General features: G+C 31.5%; 1 protein-coding gene across 2 annotated transcripts in view; it reads right to left on the bottom strand.

The window, feature by feature from the left end:
* Positions 1–23,397, bottom strand: part of LOC129235309 (KAT8 regulatory NSL complex subunit 1-like) — a 183,474-nt gene that overhangs the window by 78,987 nt on the left and 81,090 nt on the right. For both annotated transcript variants that reach the window (XM_054869045.1, XM_054869044.1), the window contains 2 exons: positions 12,563–12,695; positions 1,317–1,365 (listed from right to left, as the gene is read on the bottom strand). In XM_054869045.1, coding sequence (XP_054725020.1) covers positions 1,317–1,365; positions 12,563–12,695 — 182 coding nt within the window. The remainder of the gene's footprint in view (positions 1–1,316; positions 1,366–12,562; positions 12,696–23,397) is intronic.

Genomic DNA, 23,397 nt, shown 5'->3' with positions numbered 1-23,397 from the left:
AGACAATCATACGAATAAACATCTCCCACTTGTATTTTTTCTTTTTTTATGTGAAAACATAGCTATCAAAGATGCAGGCATAAATAAATGAAATTTTAGCGATGGTCGTTGTTATTATTGCACAAAAAAAGGACTCCAACAAGGCTTGGAGTAGATTGCGATTTAGCATAATCTATGGCGAGAATGAATAGAAAAATTGGGACATTACGAGTTCGATTAGATATTGTTAAAAATTAGATTATTGCTAGGATCAGGGTGCGATTAATTCTGAGAGCAAAGTCACTTGTGTGACTTTGCTTTGCGTGAAAAAGTGACACATGTACATAAGATCTACAGGGGAAATAGCCAATTGAAATTTAAAAAAAGAGGTACTTGCGCAGGCGTTGAATGTGTCTTGAATACAAAATTGCAACAGTCAAACAGCTAACCATTTATTGTTAAATTGTAAGAAATGCATCAACAGATATCATGATAAAACCTAACTAAGTGGTTTCAGAGATGATCAAAATGGATATTTTCTTCACCCATACATGTTATGTAGATGACTTAACAGATGCCACAAAGAAATCAACTGAAATTCAAGGTGACCAAAATGGAAATTTACATTGACATTGAAGCGTGAGAAATATTTTACTCATTCAGTACTTCAACTTCATACTGCAAATTAAAAAGCAATTTCACTACACAATTTTGGGAGTAAACTCAATTTCAAAGAACTGAAGTGTGTGGCAAAATAAATTTACGACAGAAAAAAAATGAGTCGACTAAAGTTAGCCTAAAGGAGTTTCAGGAAGTGAAAGTTGATAAAAGTTGGTGTAAAAGTAAATAATATGTAGTATAACTTTTGTACAGTATGGAGAGTAATGTACAGACTACCTACAATGTAATGAATTACATTACAATTTCTTATGCTGTATTTACACAAAAGAAACTTTTAAAAATTAGAATTTCAATATGGTGAAATCAAATTTAAACAACACATTAAACAACACAGATTATGAAAAGGACATTATCAGATTACAATGGAAAAAATTACTTTATTATTAGACTTTCTTTGAAAAGACTACATGTTCGAAAACTAATATTCATACAGAAAATACCGTTTACTTTACAATCTGCATACCAGAAGATAAAAATATGAGACAGAATTCAAGACAAAAAGTGGTGTATAAAAAAGAAAATTTCGATAACAGAACGACATAAAAAACCAAAATGTTTATTTTTAAACAAAGTGATATTCATTACAGAACAAAAATGTATTGTATATCAACAAATATACATATCCCTGTTTTAACAGTTATATTTATAGTACCTACCTCTATTTCTTCTGTTTCATCCAGACCTTCTTTGTCTTCACGGCGCCAACTGCAAAAAAATCAAAGTATGTTTAAAACATTCTTAAAATTCAAACATGTTTTTTAAAAGTTACTCAAAAATAAGTATTGCAATCAAAACCTATGTTTCTCTGTTATGAAAACAAATAAATATCTGTTCAAAATGACACATGTTACATTTTTAACCATCACTAGTCCAGAAACGGTTAAAATTTTGATTAAAATCAACGACTTTGCCCCTGTATCAAAAAGCTTTTTACTGAAATTACTAGGGTTTGCCAATATGTATGATATATTGGCGAAAACCCTAGCAATGTAAAGTGACAACTCAAAACACAGCATAGGAGAAAATAGAGGTTTTACACAACAGTTAAGTAATTTAGTCACAAATATTACATTACTACAGTACGCACAGAGAAATTATGGTGTGATATTTACTAGTTAGTTTTTTTTTTTTTTTTAATCAATATTGCAAACCCAAATTTTAAAAAAATTTTATCTAAATAATGAAATTTCAATGATTTTTAACTATTAATTATATTTTTCTAAGCCACCACGTATCTACTGGTTTTCGTAAGCTAACTTTCTGTGAAGTTTATGGCAAGCATTCAAATAAAAAACAACTTTTAGTCTGTTCAAAACTTATGATATTCAACATTTTTTCAAGCATATTTGCAAAATAAAAGTTATATGTATTAATCTTAATATTATTAATTACTAAAAAAAATCAAAAGGCAATCGCTGTATTTTTTTGTATATTACATCAACAGGGATAGAAGTGACATTTGCCAACAAAAATATAGGAATTCGATGGAAAATATAGGAATTTTCTGCAAACAATATAGGAATTTTTCGAAATAATATAGGAACATTTTGAAAATAAAAAAAAGAGGATATACAGGAATTTTTAAAACAAGGCTGGCTAGTACTATGACATTTATTTTCAAAATGCAATACTACTATTTGATTAAAAACATGTAATAACACTACCTGACATAAGTGCAATACATACGCATAAAAAAGTCTAAAAATACAATTCTGCTTTGTTCTTAGAATTTTAAGCACTTAAGCATCTTGTCTGATTCCATCCCGTGAATGACCAAATATGGCGACTATGTTTCACACGTAGCTGCTGGTCCGGTAGCTTTCCGGTTGGAAAAAAAATGATAGCTCCAGATTTACCCTATTATGTTGTTCGTATATTTATTTTGTGAATGAACTGCTTTTGAGATGTGTAAATTTGTGAAGGGGCCGCAAAGCGGACCCAATTTGGGTCTGGAACGACCCCAAAAAGCGCATGTATTTCTGACTTCCTCAATTCCTTTAAAATCGGGAACAGCTTTGCGTATTCTTTTTTGAAAACTTGGCTGTGGGTCTCTTTGGAGGCATTATTATTAAAATGAACGTTTAGTTGATATGCGAACTGCAGCACCTACATTCCACACAATTAAAACCAAAACAATCGAAGTTGAGATGAGCTATCCCGCAAGTAGCAATAATTGCAGCCGTAGCAAAATGCAAAGTTCCAAAAAAAAGAAAAAAAATCGTGCGTGTGGAGACCTGAAACGGTAAGTGGCCGGAGAGCCCTTCCTAGAATGACATCATCAAAACCTACACAGCCCATGCGCCCATCATGATCGCCCAAGTTCATCGACGCCGAGTTCGAAAGTGAAGTTATGAGGACTTGCGCAGGATCTTCATGGGCGCAGAATTGAGCTGCACAGACGAGCTAAAGTCGAACGCTGCTCCACTCAGGAAGAAACACGGTACAGGGCTCCCAACACATTTTAGCTTTAGAAAAGGGTAAAAGAGGACCATTTTCAATTAAAAAGAGGATAAAGAGGACCAGTTAGGATTAAAAAGATGACCTTGGGCGGACCATTCATTTAAACCCAAGGAAGCACCAAAAGGCAAATTAGCTGCCTGCTGCTAAATCCATGCAGATAATTTGTTAATTAACCATAATACTGAGATCTTTAATGATGCAATTTCTTTATCACCTTCTGCACAACTGTTCTTTTTATCCATTGAAAAATAATATTATTTACACAAACATTTGGATGGGAGGGGGGGGGGGGAGGCACTTAGCTCAGCACTTAAGGCAGCCTCCTTAGAATTAAATAGGCATAATGATACATTTTGAATTTAACCAGGGATACTGGTAGTCCCGCAGAAGGATAGATGAAGCTGTGCTTCATCTTTCCTTAGTTTAAAATTATTTTTGTGTTTTTCTGTCTTGTAATGCTTCTTAATAGCACTATATCCCTTCACAACCGATATGAATCTATCACACACCAAACAGATCTACTGCATTCAAAGTTTTCCTAAAAATGTCTGAAATGCTCAATTACAAAAGGGAGCAGATCACATGAGGCTTAGTTTTGCAATTTTCATATTCAAAGTATATTTTCAAGAATCAGAAAGCTTACATTAAAAAAAAATACTCCATGATTGCAGGGCAATGAGTGCTTTGAACTTTTATGGGGGGGGGGGGAACAAATCCCCCTTAGCAAGGCATCATGCCGACTGCCTTGTCTAGTGGTCAGAGAAGTCTGACTGCGACAGGAAGGTCCGTGTTCGAATCCCGACTCGTGCATGGACTTACTTTCTCACTCTTGTCCTTTCTTTGTGTGAATCTGTTGTTATGCTGTGAATAATTGCCTACCCTATAATTTGGTCCTTATGACATGTGTGTACTGTGGAATTCGGACTTCACACCAAATGACTGTGCGGTTGGAAAAATGAAGCAGCGCACCCCAAATTGCCAGCCTAGCTGGCACATGACAACAACAGCAGGCATGATGACAATGAAATGATGTACACAAATTCAACTTGATAAAATTACATAATTCAACTTTGTTTCATATACAAATGCTACTTTAAAATGCTATGTACTCAATTATTTAAATTTAATATCCCCCCCCCCCACACAAAAAACAGTAATAAACGAAAATAAGCAAATAATAATCAAAATTAAGTTTGGAAAACTAAATAAACTTCAATTAAACACAAAATTTATTAATTTTTTAGTTATTTAAATAAAAATTAAATCGAGTTAATCTGACGTAGCATGTCAAAATAACTTCTAACTGTCATAAATATAAAAATATTTATAAGATGCAAAACGATTGAAAGCTCACAGAAGCATATTTTCACGAACCAAGTTCAATGTTGGCATGTTTCCCATAAAACATTTATTTTCTACTAAGTTAAACATAAAACATGCTAATCTAAGGTGGCATATGGGAAAATGACATTCGATTGAAAAAAATATTTCAATATTTACATGATTCAAAAAGATTGAAATTTCAAACACAAAAAGCAATTTTCCACGAAGTCCGAGTAAGCTCAATGTTACCATGGTTTCCAAAATAATTCCTTCGTTAATTATTGAAATTAAACGAAAAATACGCTAAACTAACCTAGCATATGTCAAAATAACTTCCAATTGTGGAACACATCAAAATATTTACAAGATGCAAAAGGATTGAAATTTCAAACGCGAGAAGCATTTTTCCGCGAAATCCGAGTAAGTTCAATGTTGCCATGGGTTCCAAAATAATTCCTTCGTTAATTATTGAAATTAAATGAAAAATAAGCTACTGTATAGCAGCATATGTCAAAATAACTTCCAATTGTCAAATACATCAAAATGTTTACAAGATGCAAAAGGATTGAAATTTCAAACGCGAGAAGCAATTTTCCGCGAAGTCCGAATAAGCTCAATGTTACTATGGTTTCCAAAGTAATTCCTTCGTTAATTATTGAAATTAAACGAAAAATACGCTAAACTAACGGAGCATATGTCAAAATAACTTCCAATTGTGGAACACATCAAAAGATTTACAAGATGCAAAAGGATTGAAATTTCAAACGCGAGAAGCATTTTTCCGCAAAATCCGAGTAAGTTCAATATTGTCATGGGTTCCAAAATAATTCCTTCGCTAATTATTGAAATTAAATGAAAAATAAGCTACTCTATAACAGCATATGTCAAAATAACTTCCAATAGTCAAATACATCAAAATGTTTACAAGATGCAAAAGGATTGAAATTTCAAACGCGAGATGCAATTTTCCGCGAAGTCCGAATAAGCTCAATTTTGTCATGGTTTCCAAATTTTTTCCTTCGTTAATTACTAAAATTAAACGAAAAATAAACTAAACTAAGGTCGCATATGTTAAAATAACTTCCAATTGTGAAACACATCAAAGTATTTACAAGATGCAAAAGGATTGAAATTTCAAACGCGAGAAGCATTTTTCTGCGAAATCCGAGTAAGTTCAATGTTGCCATGGGTTCCAAAATAATTCCTTCGTTAATTATTGAAATTAAACGAAAAATAAGCTAAGCTAAGGTCATGTCAAAATCACTTTGGATTGTAAAAAGCATCAAAATATTAACAAGATGCAAAGGGATTGAAACCTTAAACACGAAAGCAATTTTTCGCGATAAATCAAACCAAATATATATATAAGCAGAAAATTGCACTATTGAAACACAATCCAATGATTTTTGAAAGAATTCAAGCAATAAAGAAACTTTGCATGCATTTTCAAGTTTGTTAAAAAGCGGTCTAAAGCGGACTTTACCATAAAAAACGAACTTTGGCGGGAAAAGCGGACCATTTGGGAGCCCTGCTAAGATAAAATGGCGTCTGGGCGTGGCTCGGGGAAAGGCAGTAGCAAAACGTCGGGAGAAAAGTTTAAATAAAAAAAAAAAAAAAGGAAGCAGAAACTGAAAATATAGGAATTATAGGAAAATAGGAACTTTTTCAGAAATATAGGAAAATATAGGAACGCTGCGATGCCTGCATCAATATAACAAATATAATGTAAAAATAATGTTCCTTTTATACTTTAAATTCATGAAATTATAGTTGAAGCAAACCTAACCAGGTACATTGTGAAGGCTACGTAGATTCTAATCACAGCATTGTCACGCACCCAGGATAGGTTTGCCCCCAATTATAGAAAAAATTGCGGTCTAAAATTTAATTTTTTTTTAAATAAATATTATGCAAAATTACACACATATATATATTGATACTACGCTGTCTTTTAAATATTAAAAGAAAAAATTTGTTTTATTTTTCAGCCCACAAATTAGGTGAAATTAAAACTTTATAATGTGACATGAAATGTTATAAAACTTCCATATAATTAAACACTCAATACAAGCTTAATCATTCGACACCATAATTACAAAACCACAATATCAGTGTTGCCAACCTTGGAGAAACTATTTGAGGAGCACCTGTGGTGAATTTGAGAAGCATTTTTAAGTTTTGTAGAGCAGCTGGGTATGTTGTATACAAATCAATAAAAAAAACTAAAACCAATCTAAAACTTTTTCTGAGATTTGATAGTAATTTTAAGCATTAGCATAAATATAATTATTTCAAAATTAATAAAACAGCTTTAAACACTATGTCAAGCTTGGAGAGTATAAGCATCTTTAATTTCCTACATTTACATGCATATCATAATAAAATAGCACAATGTAATTAAAGTAAATTAGAATTTATTAAACACTTCAAGGGCTATATCTCTGGTAAGGATTACAACTAAATCTGACACATGATGTTGACTTGAATGGGCCTGGCAGTCTTCAGGAAATATACAAGAAGGGTTGAAAATTAGTCTACAAAAAGGTATTAATGTCTGAGCAAAAGAATGGCATAGCAGATAAAAATGAGAATGTTAAAGAAGCGGATGCAGTCGGATTTCAAAAGCTACATCTAATGATTGCATTGTCACTCTCCTGCATCCCCCCCCCCTCCCCAACAGATAGTTACTTCCTTCTTTCTACACAAGAAAGAATGATTGCCTTAGCAAAAATCCTGATGGGGAGGTCGATGAAGAAGGGAGGTGAGGGGGTATTTGCGTGATCGCTTGAATGTGACTGAAATGGGCGTGGCAAAACAATAAGCAATGGGCATGGCAAAACAATAAGCATACAAGTATTCTGCAAAAAATAAAATACAAGAAGGGTTGAAAATAATAGTCTACAAAAAGATATAAAGGTCTACGTGGTAGGATGGCATAGTAGACAGAAATGAGCGAGTGTTATGGAAGTGGATGCAATCGGATTTTTAAAAAATGCATAAACGCTGACGATTGCTACATCATTCTCAAATGGAAAAAATACAAAAAGCGGAAAATCGCAAATCCGCCGAAGATTTTCATCCCTGGTACGGATGAAGTAAATATTGTGTCGCTATTGTTTAAAATCGATATTTTCCAAAATCGATTTCACGGCATTGTGATGATATGGTATGTCTGCGGCATTATGAAGATTTCCGCTTTTTGTATCCTAAACTACATCGTATCGTCATCATCCCTATATAGTTTCATGTCGTCTCACTGATGACGGGACCGATATATGCCGTCTTTGAAAATTTAACACCTAAAACCACAAAAATAAAAGAAAAATACAAAAAGCGGAAAATCGCTAATCCACGGAAGATTTTCATCCCTGTAATATACATAAAAAATTTGAAATAGGTCCAAAAAAAATTTTATGGCTGAGCACTTAATAATCCTTTTATTTCTGAGTTATCTAAATTTGTAAAAAACAAAAGACTGTATTCGAATGTTCCAAAATTTAACAACTGTTTCAAATCATGATCAAGTACAAATTGCATTTTTAATAAAATTGCACAAGTCAAAAATAAGCAGATCCATTTTAATAGAAGTTTTTTCTGTCTCACATTAATACTTTCGAAGGAGGAGATCTAGACATTTCCACATTCAAGCAACCATCCGATCTTGAATTTTTAGCTCTAGTAAATACCATACCTGCCAACCTCCGAGAAAAAAAATCCGGAAGATTTTTTTATTTTTATCCACAAGATTTTAAGGCAAAATAAAGCCAAACAGAACCCCTATCCTCTTTTTATTTAACAATATATTAGTTATGAATTTCATATCAATTGAACTTACTTTCGTTTAGTAAATATTACTTTTATTGCTTTCTTTAAAAGTTTGGAAATAACATTTGGTACTCATTTTAAAAAAAGAACAAAGCACAAACAGCTCGAACTGAGAGAACGAGAAGATAATCGGCGCCGAAATTGAGCCCCTAGTTGCCAGGCGCGACGCTTGCTTTGATTGGATCCCGATGAAGTCATGCGCTGTATCACTCCGTAACGTCATAATCTTGCCTCACTTCTTCTGCCATTCTCCTACGGCAACCGTTCCTTGGCTACTTGGCCAAAAACGTTCCACAAAAGAATCGTTAGCACCAAAATTGGCGAGATACAATTTTTTTCCTACAAAACGTGAAAAATCCGGAAGATTTTGCTCATAACCGGAAAAACGGAAAAGGAAATAAAAATCCGTAAAACTTCCGGGAAATCCGGAAGGCTTGGCAGGTATGAAATACTAACTTCAATAGTTTTACTTCTGTTAATTTCAACTATTTAACATGCAGTTTGGATATTTTGTAGGGAAAAAACTACATTTCAGTTCTAGAAAATTTATTTCTGAGTGTAATATTGACTATTAATTTTACTGTTTCATCATCTGATTTTTTCAACAGTTAATAATGTACAAGTAAAAGTAATAGACTTGCCAACCTTATGAAAAGAAAAAACGGGAGATCCATTCTAAGCTTTAAGGGAGAAAAAGGGAGATTTTAAACAATGCTATAATAAGTAAAAAACACTTATAACAAATATTTATTGGATTTTTTCATGAAAGAGAATTCACTCGTATAATTGCTCTTATAAGTTTGTAGATATTTCTTTTTTCAGAAATCGTGGAAGATGAATGTTAAACTACAACGCACGCTGTAGCTCAAGACGCAAGATGAAAACACGCAGCGCAGTTAGCATGCGTCTGAAAACTGAACGATACCGCAAAAACGGCAACAGCGCATGCATGAGATAGAAGTGGAAGTGCCACCAAAACACCACATCTCCGGAAGCATTGCGGTCGACACTCCGAAAGCACCCATCGGATGTTTGCCACTCACCTTGAGTGCTCACCGGTTGACCGGTAAATAACCGGTTATTAACCGCAGCGTCCTATGATCAACCGGTTACCGCATCCGTTACCATTCTAAGCAGTTGATTGGAGCACGTGATTATTAGCTGTCCCTTGATTAACTAACCGGTCGTGCTCGTCGAACGTAAGCTCACCGAGCAGTGCGGGTTTGCTCTGCTAGCCACGCCATCTATTAGGGCTGTGAGTAACTATTTTAAGGAAGAAAATCAAGTTTAATTTAAAAAAAAAAAGAAAAAACCCGAAAAAGAATAAAAAAAACGGGAGAAATGGATACTCTAACGTACAACCGGGAGAATAGAGTAAAAAACGGGAGAGTTGGCAGGTCTGTAATAGCATAACATACATGGAACAGACTACAATTGCGGCTTTCAATAGAACTCTTAAAGGGATTTTAATGTTCAACTTTTATAGTCTTATAAGAACCAATAAATTTCATAACTCAGATTGATGGCAACTTAATTAAATTTTGGCTGAATTCTCTTATTCCAAATGTTTAACACTATGATTAAAGCAAATAACTGGTATGAGCAGGAGCAAATTTAGCTCTATAGATTGACCAAACCTTAACAGGAAAGCTATTATGTCAGCAACAGTTCTTCCCAGCGTAGGGCACTCCATGCCCGCAATTCTGCTATGTTATTTTCAGGTACCAATGCAAGAATGAGTTGTTTTGGTTTAATTGATTTCTTTTTCCACACGTTACCAACTTTCTTTTTTCCTTCCTCTTTATTCTAATACATGTTGAAAGTTTTTTAAAGCCACTTTAATGGTCTTTCAGGGTTATGCCACATGAAAATGCATTCATAATTTAAGTAATGAGTATAAAGCTGCATTTGAAGACATCCTCATTTTAGGGGCAGGTCATAGCCAAAAAAAAAAGAGGGGAGAGAGAGGAAGAAACACTATACATGCATATGTATCTTAAAAGAAATGTTCATACAAAAAGTTCAGTATTCTGGAAAAATTCACTAGTTTTTTTGTACATACATAGTGCAGCTCTTGTTAGTTGAGGAGCTTTGACCTTGAATATGCTTACCTGTTTTAGGGGAGTTTATTGGCTCGGATTTTAGTAGGAATACATTTGAAAAACTACAAAGAAAGTTTCTCAACTCAACTTAGCTCCAACTACCCCTCCCTATGTACTGAAACAGAGGTAAACATTGTCAGAGTCGGAGCTCAACTTCTCAAAGCCTCACAATAATTATTCAGGGGTCTGTCCAGGATTTTTCACAGGGTTCGTTTTTTGTGAAAAATCAAATAATTTTGCAAAAAAAAAATTGTTATAACGAAATTTTAGAATTTAGAGATGGCACAAACTGCATCATTTTAACTTAAAGTTGAGTATTTTCCTCTTCTATGTCGAGAATATCACTATGGAGTGTTTTTCTAGTATTTGGCGGGGGGGGGGGCAGTATCGCTCTCTCAAGTATCGATATTTATCTACGATTCTATGTTATGTTAAATTATACTAGAAATATTCCTGTACAGTATTTAAAATAATTTTTTAAAAAAATATCATACAAGGGGGTTCAGCATTTAACTTTTTCACCCAAGACACTCATAAAAAAAACACAGAATTTCGTTTAAGACTTATAAATTCCGTAATTTCAACAAAATAAAAAGAGATTTTATTTGTTTACCTTTTAACAAAGAGCACTAAACATCAAAAATTCGAAAAATCGGATTCCCATAGCGGATGCAAAGAGATCGCAGTTCTCAAACTGAAGGCATCAAAAGTGTAAAAACGGCTTTTAAAATAAATAATTTTTGATAAAATTACTTTAAACTGCATTTAGAGTCCTATGATAAACATTTCATTAATATCTGTGGACACAGTTGAAGCAAAAAAAAAATTCAAACCATCGATTCAGCATTTTAATTTTTGACTTGTAAAAGAAAATGGAATTTTGCTTTTAAAACTTGACATGAGAGTTCTAACAAAAAATAAAGAGACTTCATTTATTTGCATCCTAGTGAAGCGAAGTTAGCATGAAAAAAGAACAAAATATGATTTTCATATCGGATGTTAAAAGATTGCATTTTTCAAAATGTAGACATTTAAAGAAAAAAAAGGTAGTTAAAAGAGTTTATTTCAAGTTAATCAGTCGTGTTAGCATGTTAAATCAAACCCATATAATTTTCTCCCAAAATAACAGTTAAACATCCCACCACACCATAAAAACGCAAATATTGACAAGCTGGTAAAATGAGGAAAACATTTTCTAATCAATTTTGAAGTTGGTAACCCTATCTGAGGCGATCATATTTTTTCCTCACCCTTACTATTCCTTTGCAGTACTAAGTTCATTTCGCTGATACATATTATTATTATTATTTATTAAATCATGAGCGGGGGGGGGGAGAGAAAAGTGCTTACCAATGCCTTTTCCCCCCAGAAAAGTTTACAACAACACCCTGCTAATTAGCTGTGATAAAACAAACTAAATTATTTAAGACCAAACTTATTTTCAGCTGTTAATTTCTTTCCAATAAACAAACAACAAGCATCATATTTATATGGCAGTAACAATTATTTATCGCTTGCAGGAATATTGCAAGAGTGCAGGGTTTTTTTTTTTTTTTTTTTTTTTTTTTTTTTTTTTTTTTTTTTTTTTTTTTTTTTTTGTAGATTTTGTATAAGCTGATCCCTCTAATTTCAAAAAAGGTTCCAAAAATTATCCATTTTATACACGGATATGGAAATATGCATTATTTTGCTTTCAGATTTGCTCTTTCAATAAACAATTTGTGAAAGATCCGATCTTGTTTATCAGAATTTTGTGAAGGGCCTATTTTGGTTGATCAGGATTTTGTGAAAGGTCCGTTTTGGTTGATCGGATTTTTGTGAAAGGTCCATTAACGGGCCCAAATATCCTCTAGCAAGACCTCTGTTCAGTTACATTCTCTGACATTCAGTTACATATAATAATGAGTTGAAACATTTTTTTCTTTTAAAAAATACATTCCAGATTTTCTTTTAAAAAATACATTCCAGATTCTTTTAAAAAATAAATTCCAGATTTTTTTTTAAAAACTAATTATGTCTCCCCTCCCCGAATTGATTGGGTCAGCTTTAACTCTGTCAGAAGAACATCAAGACTTAATTAAATGAAAATTAAAATATTAACTATGTCAAAAAAGAAATAAAGATTAAAATTAGCAGAACAATAAAATATTCGTTCATTAATTTACTTCAATTATACACATTTGCTCAAGTACCTCGGGCATGTAATATCCTTGTACTGCAATCTTTCTACAGCACGACCAATTTTACTATTCAAAGGCAGAATAACATCATCAATGTCAAACTGATCATCATCACGCCTCTTTTTCATATAATCTAGTGCTGAGCCTGAAAAAAAAACAAAGATTTGTAGATACAGGAATGACAAAACTTAAGAGTTTTGCACTTTCTTACGTTTGGCTACAGACTCCTGTTTTTTTGCAGAACCTCCTACTGTATAGTAGAGACGTACCGAGTTAGCACTTAGGCCGAGTACCGTGTACTCGCCCTGTACTCGGCCAAGCACCGAATTACCGAGTACTCTGCCTTTCACTATTCGGCCGAGTTAACGAGTACCAATTATGTTTTAAGAAAAACCACCAATACACATGTGATGAATTTTGAACTTATTGGAATAGTAGTATAGACCTCCTTGTCCATATAATAGTTTTTAAAACTAAATTCCTGGTGAAATTTAATTAAGCATTATTTAAAAAACTTTGTTTATATAGATATATGTGTGTGTAAAAAATTTTACAAAAAAATTATTTTTAAAATTAAAAATAAATAAAGGCATGATTAATCAAGTTGGAATTAAAACAAATTATACCAATCTATTACAGTTCTAGTCCGCCAAACATAAATAATTTTTAAAAGCAAATAAAACAAATGTGCAGGAACATTGCAGACACATGTTTCTGCTTTATAAGGAACGTCTTTTTCAGTGCATAAAATGTGAGCTAAAGAATGTAAGACATACGACAAAGAAATCCGACTTTTGTCTGATGCCTTTAAATCCACAAGCTCACATTTTGTGCATTAAAAAAGGAACTCCTTGTAACGCCAAAACACGTGTCTGCAGTGTTCCTGCACTGTGCTTTTAATGTTGTTTTATTTGCTTTTAATTTTTAAGAGCAAAGGTATTTTTATATTTCTTATAACTAATTTTTATTTGTAGCAAAAATCCATTTTTAATATAAAAATTCTATATTTTCTATACTTACTTTTTTTGCACAATTTTTAATAAATAAGATTTGTTAACTTTGGGGACATTAAGATAAGGATTCATTCCATTGAAGCATTTCAAACTTCATTATTCCCAAAATTTAAATTTGACATGTAAACTTGAATTGTAAATGATTGCAGAATATTATATATGCTTGAGCTTTTTATGAATTTTTATATGTCTTGAACAATATTCAATTTTTTGCAACTACTCGGTATTGGTTGAGTAGGCCGAGTACTGAGTAGTTACCGAGTACTCGGTACGTCTCTAATGTATAGCTTTCTTAATTTTTAAAATTTTAGCTTCAAAGTTGTGACATGTGGCTAAAAATATTGGTGACCAATTTTACGACTTCATGACCAAATGTTGCTGTATTTTAATATGAGAGTTTATTTTAAGTGTCAAATTTAGCTTTTAATGATAAATTTAAAAAAAAAAAATACTGATCAATTAAATTTTCTGCTATTTGCAACATTCTAGGAGTCGTAAGTCTGAACTCAATCAGGGTGGCGACAGGAACTGTGAAAAAAAGTTCCCTGACTTTTCCCTGATTAAGTTCACCAAATTTCCCTGATTTACGTTACCAATGATAATGGTTTTCTTTCTTTGCTCTACTTGAAATGCATTGTATGTTTGTATAAAATGCAGTATTTTAAATATTTTAAGTTGTGTTAAGTTGTTGAACTTAAGGTATATTTTAAAAAGATGCTACTTTTTTAATAAAATGGTTTAAAAAAAAAACAAGACTTTTTTTGGGGGGGGAGGGGCCCTACAAAACAGTATATTAAATTTTTATACATGGAAAGATTATAGAAAAAAAAGTACTTTACTTCCAGAAACCACTTAGCATAAGAATTTTAAGAAACTATTAAAATTACTCTTAAAAACATGTGTATTTATGATAGTACTAAAAAATAATTGAAATTATTTTGAACTAAGTTTTCAAACAGTATAATAATTGTTGCAAGAATAACAAGTAATAGTGAAAGAATAGAAGTAATGTAGTTATTCTTATATAGCTAATTGACATATTTATGCAAAACAAATGAAACCATTTGACATCCATTCATAGTTTGCTTTTCTCTAATCAAGAACATAGGTTTTAATGAATGAATACAGCATTTTACCAATAAAAAAATAAAGATATTTTCTTAAGTACACAAGTTAACTCTATTTCAAATGATTTCAGTATGTAACCAAAAAAAATTTTATATTACTTTTGTAACAAACAACTTTGAAATGCAAGGAAAGAAAAGGAAAAAAAAGCAATTAGTTAATATCAAAATATATAAAAGAAGAATACAACTTGTTTATAAAATTAAAGAATTACTTAAGTCTGAAGAAAAGAAAACCTTTATAATCTGCGGTGACAACAAATAGTATAACGGCAAAAAAGTTTTTCTTACTGAAAGCTTAATATTAGCAATTAAATTAAAAACCTGAAGAAGTAATAACTTTTAAGTTTTTGTAGTATTAATTCAAAAACCAAAGATTTCTTCTTGAAATCATGATTACAGTACTTAATTATTTCGAGACAATGGAATAAAGGCAAAGGAGCTAAGGCATTAATGAAGGCTTCCTCTTTGCCTGTATGGTTGTTTATTTTACGTAGCATTGAAAGCTTAAGAGGAAATTTCAAGCTAGTTAAAATAAACAACCTAACAGACACAGAAGCAATCTTAGGAAGTTCATCCTGTGGTTAATAAGTAAGAATCAATACTTCGACGTTGAGGAAAAAAGATTCACAAATATGCGGCAGTGTATAATCACATCGCATTAATTTTCCTTTTCCTTTTTTTTTTTTTTTTTTTTTTTTTGAACAGATAATTGGCGGAAAATGCGTAGGGAATTAGAGTACTTAATTTTGTAAAGCAAAAAAAAAATTTTTTTTTCTTCAGAAAATCAATTTTCCCTGATTTTTTGTTATTTTTTCAAAGTTTCCTGATATTTCCCTGACTTTTCCCTGATTAATAAAGTTCCCTGACTTTTCCCTGATCTCCCTGATTTCCCTGATCTGTCGCCACCCTGTCAATGGAAGTTGCATATAATCTTGCTCTTATAAACAAGGTGGGGAGGAGCGATCCAATTTTGTTATTTGAACTATTGCATTCATACTAACATAAATGACAATTTATTATCAGCACAATTACAAATTTTGTCATCATAAGAACTCGGTTATGCGACAAAGTCATTAATTTTGAATTAGATTACTTGACAATTTTGAAGTGAGTACAAAATACTTGTAGTGAAAAAAACAACTTTTAACTAAAGGTTAAGCCTAATGCAGACAACTAGATTTTTAAACTAGAAATTGCAACTTTGCAAATCATATCGAATAATTGTTTACTACGAAGAAATTTGTTGTATCTTTACAATATTATATGAGGGAGACAACTATAGTTGGGACAAACCTGACTTGGTAACATCCCCTCCAGGGCTAGAAAAATATAATTTTATATGCCCTTCTGGGCATGCTGTCTAAAACATACATGCCTGAATAAAAAATTTCCTTGCCCGTTTTCTTTATTGTATATAAGGGTAATTCCATATCAAATCAACCAATGGTCAAAACGTCATGTCTTTAGATTTTGCTCATTTTTTGTTCCAATGGAGTATTACCACAACAGAGAAAATATACAAAGTTTTGGATTTTTTCACTCATTTGTTTTCGAATTATAATATTTTAAAGTTTTGACGAAGTTAAAAAATTTTCCCGACACGTTTTCTTTAAATGGCCGTAATTAAAAAACTATTTGACTCAAAGAGTTAAAACTGGTAGTGTTTTGTTCTGTATTTAATAAGGTTTTATAAAATATATGACATGACCTAGTTCTACCTTTTTCTTTTTTTAAACATTTTTTTGAAAAAAAATTTTTTTAATTTGAAAAAACTCAAAATCGAAATTTTTAATTTTTTTGAAAAAAATTTATGTTATTAAGTCTTACTTTAGCAACATTTATGCAAAATTTCATAATGGCATTATTGTGGTATCATAAGAAAAAAATATATTTCCTCTTTCAACATCTTTATTCATGTAACAATTCATATTGCTTGATCAGCTGGATCATCCAAAGGGGGTGGAGGGATGGCAAAGACTGTGCCATTAAGATTTTTAAGGGGATGTTTAAGGGGCATTTTTCTCTGTAAAGAGGTTTCATCCCTGGGGGGGGGGGGGGCTGTACAGTATTTGAGGAGGTGTTATTGGCACCCTTGGCTTGATTCCTTTAAATATATATAGATGTTTATTTATACAGAAATGTATATATATATATATATATATATATATATATATATATATATATATATATATATATATATATATATATATATATATATATACAGTGAAACCTGTGTAAGTTGACCACTTGCGGTGCACTACTTTAGTGGTCAACTTATAGAGGGTAGTAATGAAAGTTTTTTTTTTTTTTTTTTTTGTCATTTCTTGTCCCATGCATTTTTTAAACTAATTGAAATACTTTAAAGTCACTTTCGTTGTTTAACATTACTTTAAAACAATAAGAAAAAAATGTTGTTTAAATATTTTTTGAGATTATTTACCAAAATGATGCATTAAGTATCATACAAAATTAAAACTTTTGTGAATCGATCAAAAAAAAAAAAAAATGCCTCATTGCTTATGAAAAAGTACTTACTTGATATTAACAATTCCTAAAAATTCATAACAAGTCAAAAATGACTCAAATTCTTCATTTGATTTTTCCTTGTACATTTGTAACCATGGTAATCTACTTTTCAACAAAATAACTCTTTATTGAAGTTTGGCTCATTTTCTGGGACTTAACATTAGCCCAATGTTTTTCAATGGAAGCATAAATTTTCATATGTTTTTCTAAAATGGGTCTGGTTACTTATTTGAGGCATAAATGATGAAACGTTTAGTACAATCTAATGCTTTTGCATAGTGGTCAACTTACAAAGGGTTTTTTACACTACTCCAAACCAAAGCTGGTATATATTAATGGTCAAGATAGACAGGTGGTCAAGTTACAGAGGTTTTCCTTCATTATATAAGATTGGACTAATTCCGTTCCTGACAAAAGCGGTCAACTTAGACAGGTGGTCAACTTACAAAGGTGATCAACTTTACAGGTTTTACTGTATATATATATATATATATATATATATATATATATATATATATATATATGCAGGTTTTTTTAAATAGCCAAGAATTAAAATTTATTAATTGAAAATATATTAGTCTACTTATCGATGGCAAATGGTCCGTAATCGAAAGTGTTGAAATAATTCAGTAAAGCAAAGGTCTCCAATCAACATTTTTTCAATCCTATGTTCATGGGTTGATACAGTAGAAGGTCTTGACCATCATGAGTCATGCTTCAGCACCTACATACCTGCTACCCATCCCCTAAGTAGCCACTTCCACTCATCAGCTGCCTGCTGTAACGAACCCTTAGGCTTTCTCCTGGTGTAATATGAAATCCGTCTGCTTTCTCCCACTACAGAGGCATTGAAATCTTCAGAACTTTGTATGTTCTTGGACAGTGCACATTCTAAATTTTACTGCTTGCTTTCTTTGAGAATTTTTTTTCCGAGTTTTATTCTTATTTTAATGTTAAATTTATGCATATTTTTGTTAAGAGCCAACTTTCAGTTGAAAATGGATAAACAATGGAGCATATTTTGCTGCAATCCATTTAAAAAGGAAGGACATTGGGTGAAAAAAGATCTAAGAACTGCAAGCTTGTGGATGACAACACTAACATATGGCATTGAAGAAGGAATGAAAATTTGTACTGCTTGTCGCATACAATTAAGTAAACAAAAACGTTCTTCAGTTCCTGAAACTGATGTTATGAATGAGTTCAGCAAAGATCCAAAACCAGGCTCTAGTACAGAGGATCCCGAGTTCATGAGCCCTCATAATGGGGATGTACAGTTTGAAGAAATTGTGGGCTATATTGCTTGTGCCTATGACAGCAAATGGTGGATAGGATATGTAATTTCAAAAGACCAGGTAGAAGAAGAAATCCAGGTTTCTTTCCTTCATCCTAGTGGACCATCATCATCACTCATTTATCCAAGAAAAGCAGACATTTTGACCATTCCTAAAAATTTTGTTCTGTGCAAATTACATCCTGTCACTGCTACAAGTAGAACATACCAAGTCTCAAAAGAGGAGATGGCAAAAGTAATTGAAAGTTTATCTATACTATAGGACCTACAAATCGAGTTCTACAGTAGCAAAGTGAGTTACACACATCTCAAACTGCTTCTTAATGGGCTTAAAAAAATATTAAATTTTATGTTGTAGCAATTAAATTATATATGAATAAAACTTAAATTTGCTTTTAAAATATGGCTAAAAAAGCTTCAGTAACTTTTAAATTGAAGTTTTCAAATTTAAATAAAATTTAGATTTTTTATTCAATAATAAATATTTTTTCACCGAAAAAATTGTTTGAACTTGTTAATATGCTTGCAATGCTGCCAAGTACTTGTTTTTCTACGCAATAGTCCCGGTTTAAACCTTAACTACTTTTCATTAGAACAAATGTTTTTTACAAATAAAATTAAAGCAACTGTTTGAAAGAGAAATTTTTTTTTCTCCATGATACCACAAAAATGCCATCATGAAATTTTAAATTTATGTTGCTTAAAGAAAACTAAGTACCCTGTTTTTTTTTTTTTTTTTTTTCCCCCAAGAAAATTAAAAATTTTGATTTTTAATTTTTACAAAATATTTTTTTTTTAAATAAATAAATTTTTTTTGTAGCTGTTTTGTTATATATTTTTTAAACCTCCTAAAATACTGAACAAAACAGCACAAGTTTTAACCTTTTACGTCAATTAGTTCTTTGATAATAGCCTTTTAAAGATTACTAAACAATGTAAAATTCAAGATGCTTCCAGAGTTAAAAAAATTTATAACTTTGGAAAGAATTGTTGACATAATTTGAAACTTCAGATTTGTCATCATGGAGGTGTGTATCATAGACAGATAAAAAATCATTACATTCTAAAACATTGACCTTAAAAATTTTTTATTGGTTGATTTGACATGGAATAACCCATTAAAGCACTGTTGAAAGAGGAATTTTTTTTTTTCTGCATGATACCAAAAGAATGCCATCTTGAAATTTTTAATAAATGTTGCTAACAAAAAACTAAGTAACATATATTTTTTTCAAGAAAATTAAAAATTTCGATTTTGAATTTTTACAAATTAAAAAAAACTTTTTTAATAAAAAAAATAAAAAAAATATTTTTTTAGCAACTGGGCTTTGTTATATATTTTTGAAAACCTTATAAAAGACTAAACAAAACAGCACCAATTGTAGACTTCTAAGTCAAATAGTACTCTAATAATAGCCCTTTTAAGATTTTAATCAATGCAAAATTTCGGATTCCTCCAAAATTTAAAAAAATGTATAACTTTGCAAAGAATTGTTGAAAAAATTTGAAACTTCAGTTTTTTCATCATAGAGGTAAGTATAACAAACAGACAAAAAATCATAATCCAAAACATTGACCTTCAAAATTTATTTTTTATTGGTTGATTTGATATGGAATGACCCATAACACTAATCAGAAAGAAAGTTAATTTAACAGCTTTATATCTGAATCAAGAATTATTTGTAAACCATAAAAAAATTAGTTTAAAGAAATACTACATACTAAGCCGTCGTTAACATGTACAAAAAATTAAATTATATAAAGGGCAATATCACTTCCACACAAACTAGAAACAGCCAACTCTCTTTTTCTACTCGACTTAGGGCAATCCTTGTTGAAGTTAACAAAAACATTATCTTTACACTTTACTTAAGGCAGATCGCTCAGTGACCTTGCCGATTATTCTGAATGATTTTATGTTTGAAAAAATATTTTAGCAGTACTGCTTGCAATAAATTTTGAGCTCCCATTAGAATATGGTAATTTTTCACAAAATTACGAAATAATTAAGTTTTAGGGAGAAATATTTGATTGAAAAATGACATTCCCATACTTGCCAACTTTTGAAAATTGGCATCAGTAAAACTTTTCCGTGAACAACATACCTCCTCGAAACAATAATGAAGCAATTTTAATCTGTGTTAAATACATAAGTTTTACCTTTGTATGATAGTGGAAATGTCCAACACTATTATGCATCATATTTTTATTCAAGAATTTTGTTAAAATATTTTCCCTAGCATGAATTTTATTATGATAAAAAAATAAAAAAAAATTCATGCAAAGAGTTAAGTGATAAAAAATACAATACCAAAAAAGTTTCATTGTCCAACTAAACACATGTTAAATAAGTGGTAATAAATGGATAACTAGAATAGCTTTTTGTAATACTTACCACCAAAAATTTTTATTTTGATGTCAAATGATTCTTTTTTCGATTGACATACTTTTCATTTATGTACAGTGCACTTTCTGCAGAATGCAAAAACCTTTTAAACATGTTTTTCTTCTAGATTGTTTTAAACATTCTCTTTCAATTTTATATATTTTTTAGTTACTTTTATGATTATTTTAGTTACTCATTTATTTTTTGTGAAGTTCTTTGAAAGTAAGAGTTATTAAAAGACACCAATTATGCATGGGGAAAACAGGGATTTAATTGTTTACAAGCTGTACAACGACATTACAAACCACAAGGCAAGACGATTATAAGTAGTTTCATTCAACTTCAACTTATATACACAATAAACAAATAGTGATATGTTCCAAAATTGCTCATAAAAACTTAATAAACTGAAAATGAGGAAACATAAATAAATTAATAAATAGCAAAACATTCATTCGTCAGAACAGGAGACTGCTGAAGATGTAAGTGAAGCTGATGTAGCTTTTTTAGCTTTCTTTAACATTTCTTCACTAAACTTCTGCTCGAAACAAGGTTTTACATTTTTTGTTTTTAAAATTAATAAACTTTCCAATGTCTGGTTAGACATGAGAGATCGGCATTCAGTTCGATTTTTTCGGACTAAGCTGAAGATTCTTTCACACTCGGCATTTGAATGGGGAATGAGCAAGATGTTAAGCATTATTTTGGATATCTTTGCAAATTTCATATGACCATCAGCACCTCTGATTTTACTCACTTCAGCCCACTGTGCATCAATTCGATCATGAGTTTCAGTAATGAATGAGGTATCTTCAAGCTGAAGCTGAGAGAATTCAATTTCCAACTCATCTATCTTTTTGTCTTGACATTCATTGCTATCAACTTTTAAAAAACATGGAAACAAATCTATAAAATATTTAATAGAATTAAAACTTGCATTTTCAATATTTTTCAAGTTTGCAACTTCAGCATTCTCAAGAACCTTGCTTTTAATCGGAAATTTCTTCACTATATAATCACAGGCTGTCACTAGGTACTTAACAGCGGCAGCATAAAATAAGTTTTGCTCTTCCTGTGATAGCTTTGAAACAATATTTGATGTTGCAGTACCAATCACCAAATTCTCCTTATCTTTATGACAGGATGGATTGTGAAAATTTACGTCAGTCAAACACTTTCCTTTAATTCCTGATGGTCTTAGAAATTTTGAGAGAAGCTCTTTTAGAAGATCCAGCAAAAGCCCTCTAAGTCGATGTATTTGTGGCGAAGATGATTGTAAAAGAACATTGGTTTTTTCAAATATGGGTATGATGCTTAAAAGGAACAAACAATATGCCTTGTTTAAATCTGATGATAAAAACAAGAAAATTTTTTCTTCTCTTGTCAAAACTGTATTTAATCCCGTCTTCTTTTTCTTTTTTGGCTTCATCTCTGAAGATTCATTTTTTCTTTTGATAGATTTCTTTTTGTGTTCCTTATTTTTCAAAGAATCATTCAGTTTCTTCTTACTTACTCTTTCCTCTTCCTTTAAAACTTTTTTTTCATGCTCTTTTTTTTCAGGCTCCATTTTTTTTTTCAGGCTCCCTTTTTTTTTCAGCAAGTTTGGGTATTTTGTAAAAAGACATGGATGAGGACAAACTGCAAGACTTTGAATTTACTACCTCTTTAAAAAAACTTGTCAGTGGCTCCCATTGGTTCACAACACGGGTCAAACTTCGCCCAAGAGAAAGCCACCGTGTACATACATGCTTAAGTATTTTCTGAGCATCCTTATTATAAAGTTCTTGAAACTACTGAAGTCCTTCTTTGCGGTTAGCACTTCTCTTCATGTAATAGTAAATGTCAATAAGAACTTCATCAACATTTACTGGCAAAGATTCTGCACCTTTCTCTGAAGCCAGATTTATTAAATGGCAGCAACATCTAGCAGAAATGATATTTTCATTCTTTTTCTTTAAAAAAGAAATGACACCAAGCTTCTCCCCTTGCATGACATTGGCATTATCTGCGCCGAATGAAACGCAATGTTCAAGAGGAATTTCAAACTTTTGAAATTCTGCTATAATCAGGGAACTGATATTTTCTCCAGTTGAATGTCCTACTAAATTTGGCAATGACAACAATGTGTTTTCAATCTGCCCCAAAGTGGAATTAAAAAAAGTCACTACAATAGGATATAGTTTGAAGTCTGATTCATAACTCCCGTCACAAGCGGCAGAAAAGGGTTCTTTCTTTAGAATTTCCACGATTTCGGAACTTCTGTCACGTGCCATTTCTTGCACAATCGCAGTTGTTTTGGTTTTTGCACAGCCATAGCGTTTCGCAATTTCACATTTAGGAAACATTTGCCGAAAAAGAGGACCAGCATGACTCGCTGCATTTAATGGAACATTATGCTCGACCAAAAACTATGTAAATAAAAGCTCCGCACGCGTAACTTCTGGTAGTAGATCACTCGAATTTTTCAGGAATGAAGTTAGTTTGGGCATGTTTTCCGAGCA

The sequence above is a fragment of the Uloborus diversus genome, chromosome 2 (assembly GCF_026930045.1).
Source record: "Uloborus diversus isolate 005 chromosome 2, Udiv.v.3.1, whole genome shotgun sequence".
NCBI classification, from domain to species: Eukaryota; Metazoa; Arthropoda; class Arachnida; order Araneae; family Uloboridae; genus Uloborus; species Uloborus diversus.
Note: the sequence above shows the minus strand (reverse complement) of the source record. Positions and strands in the feature narration are given on the sequence as shown.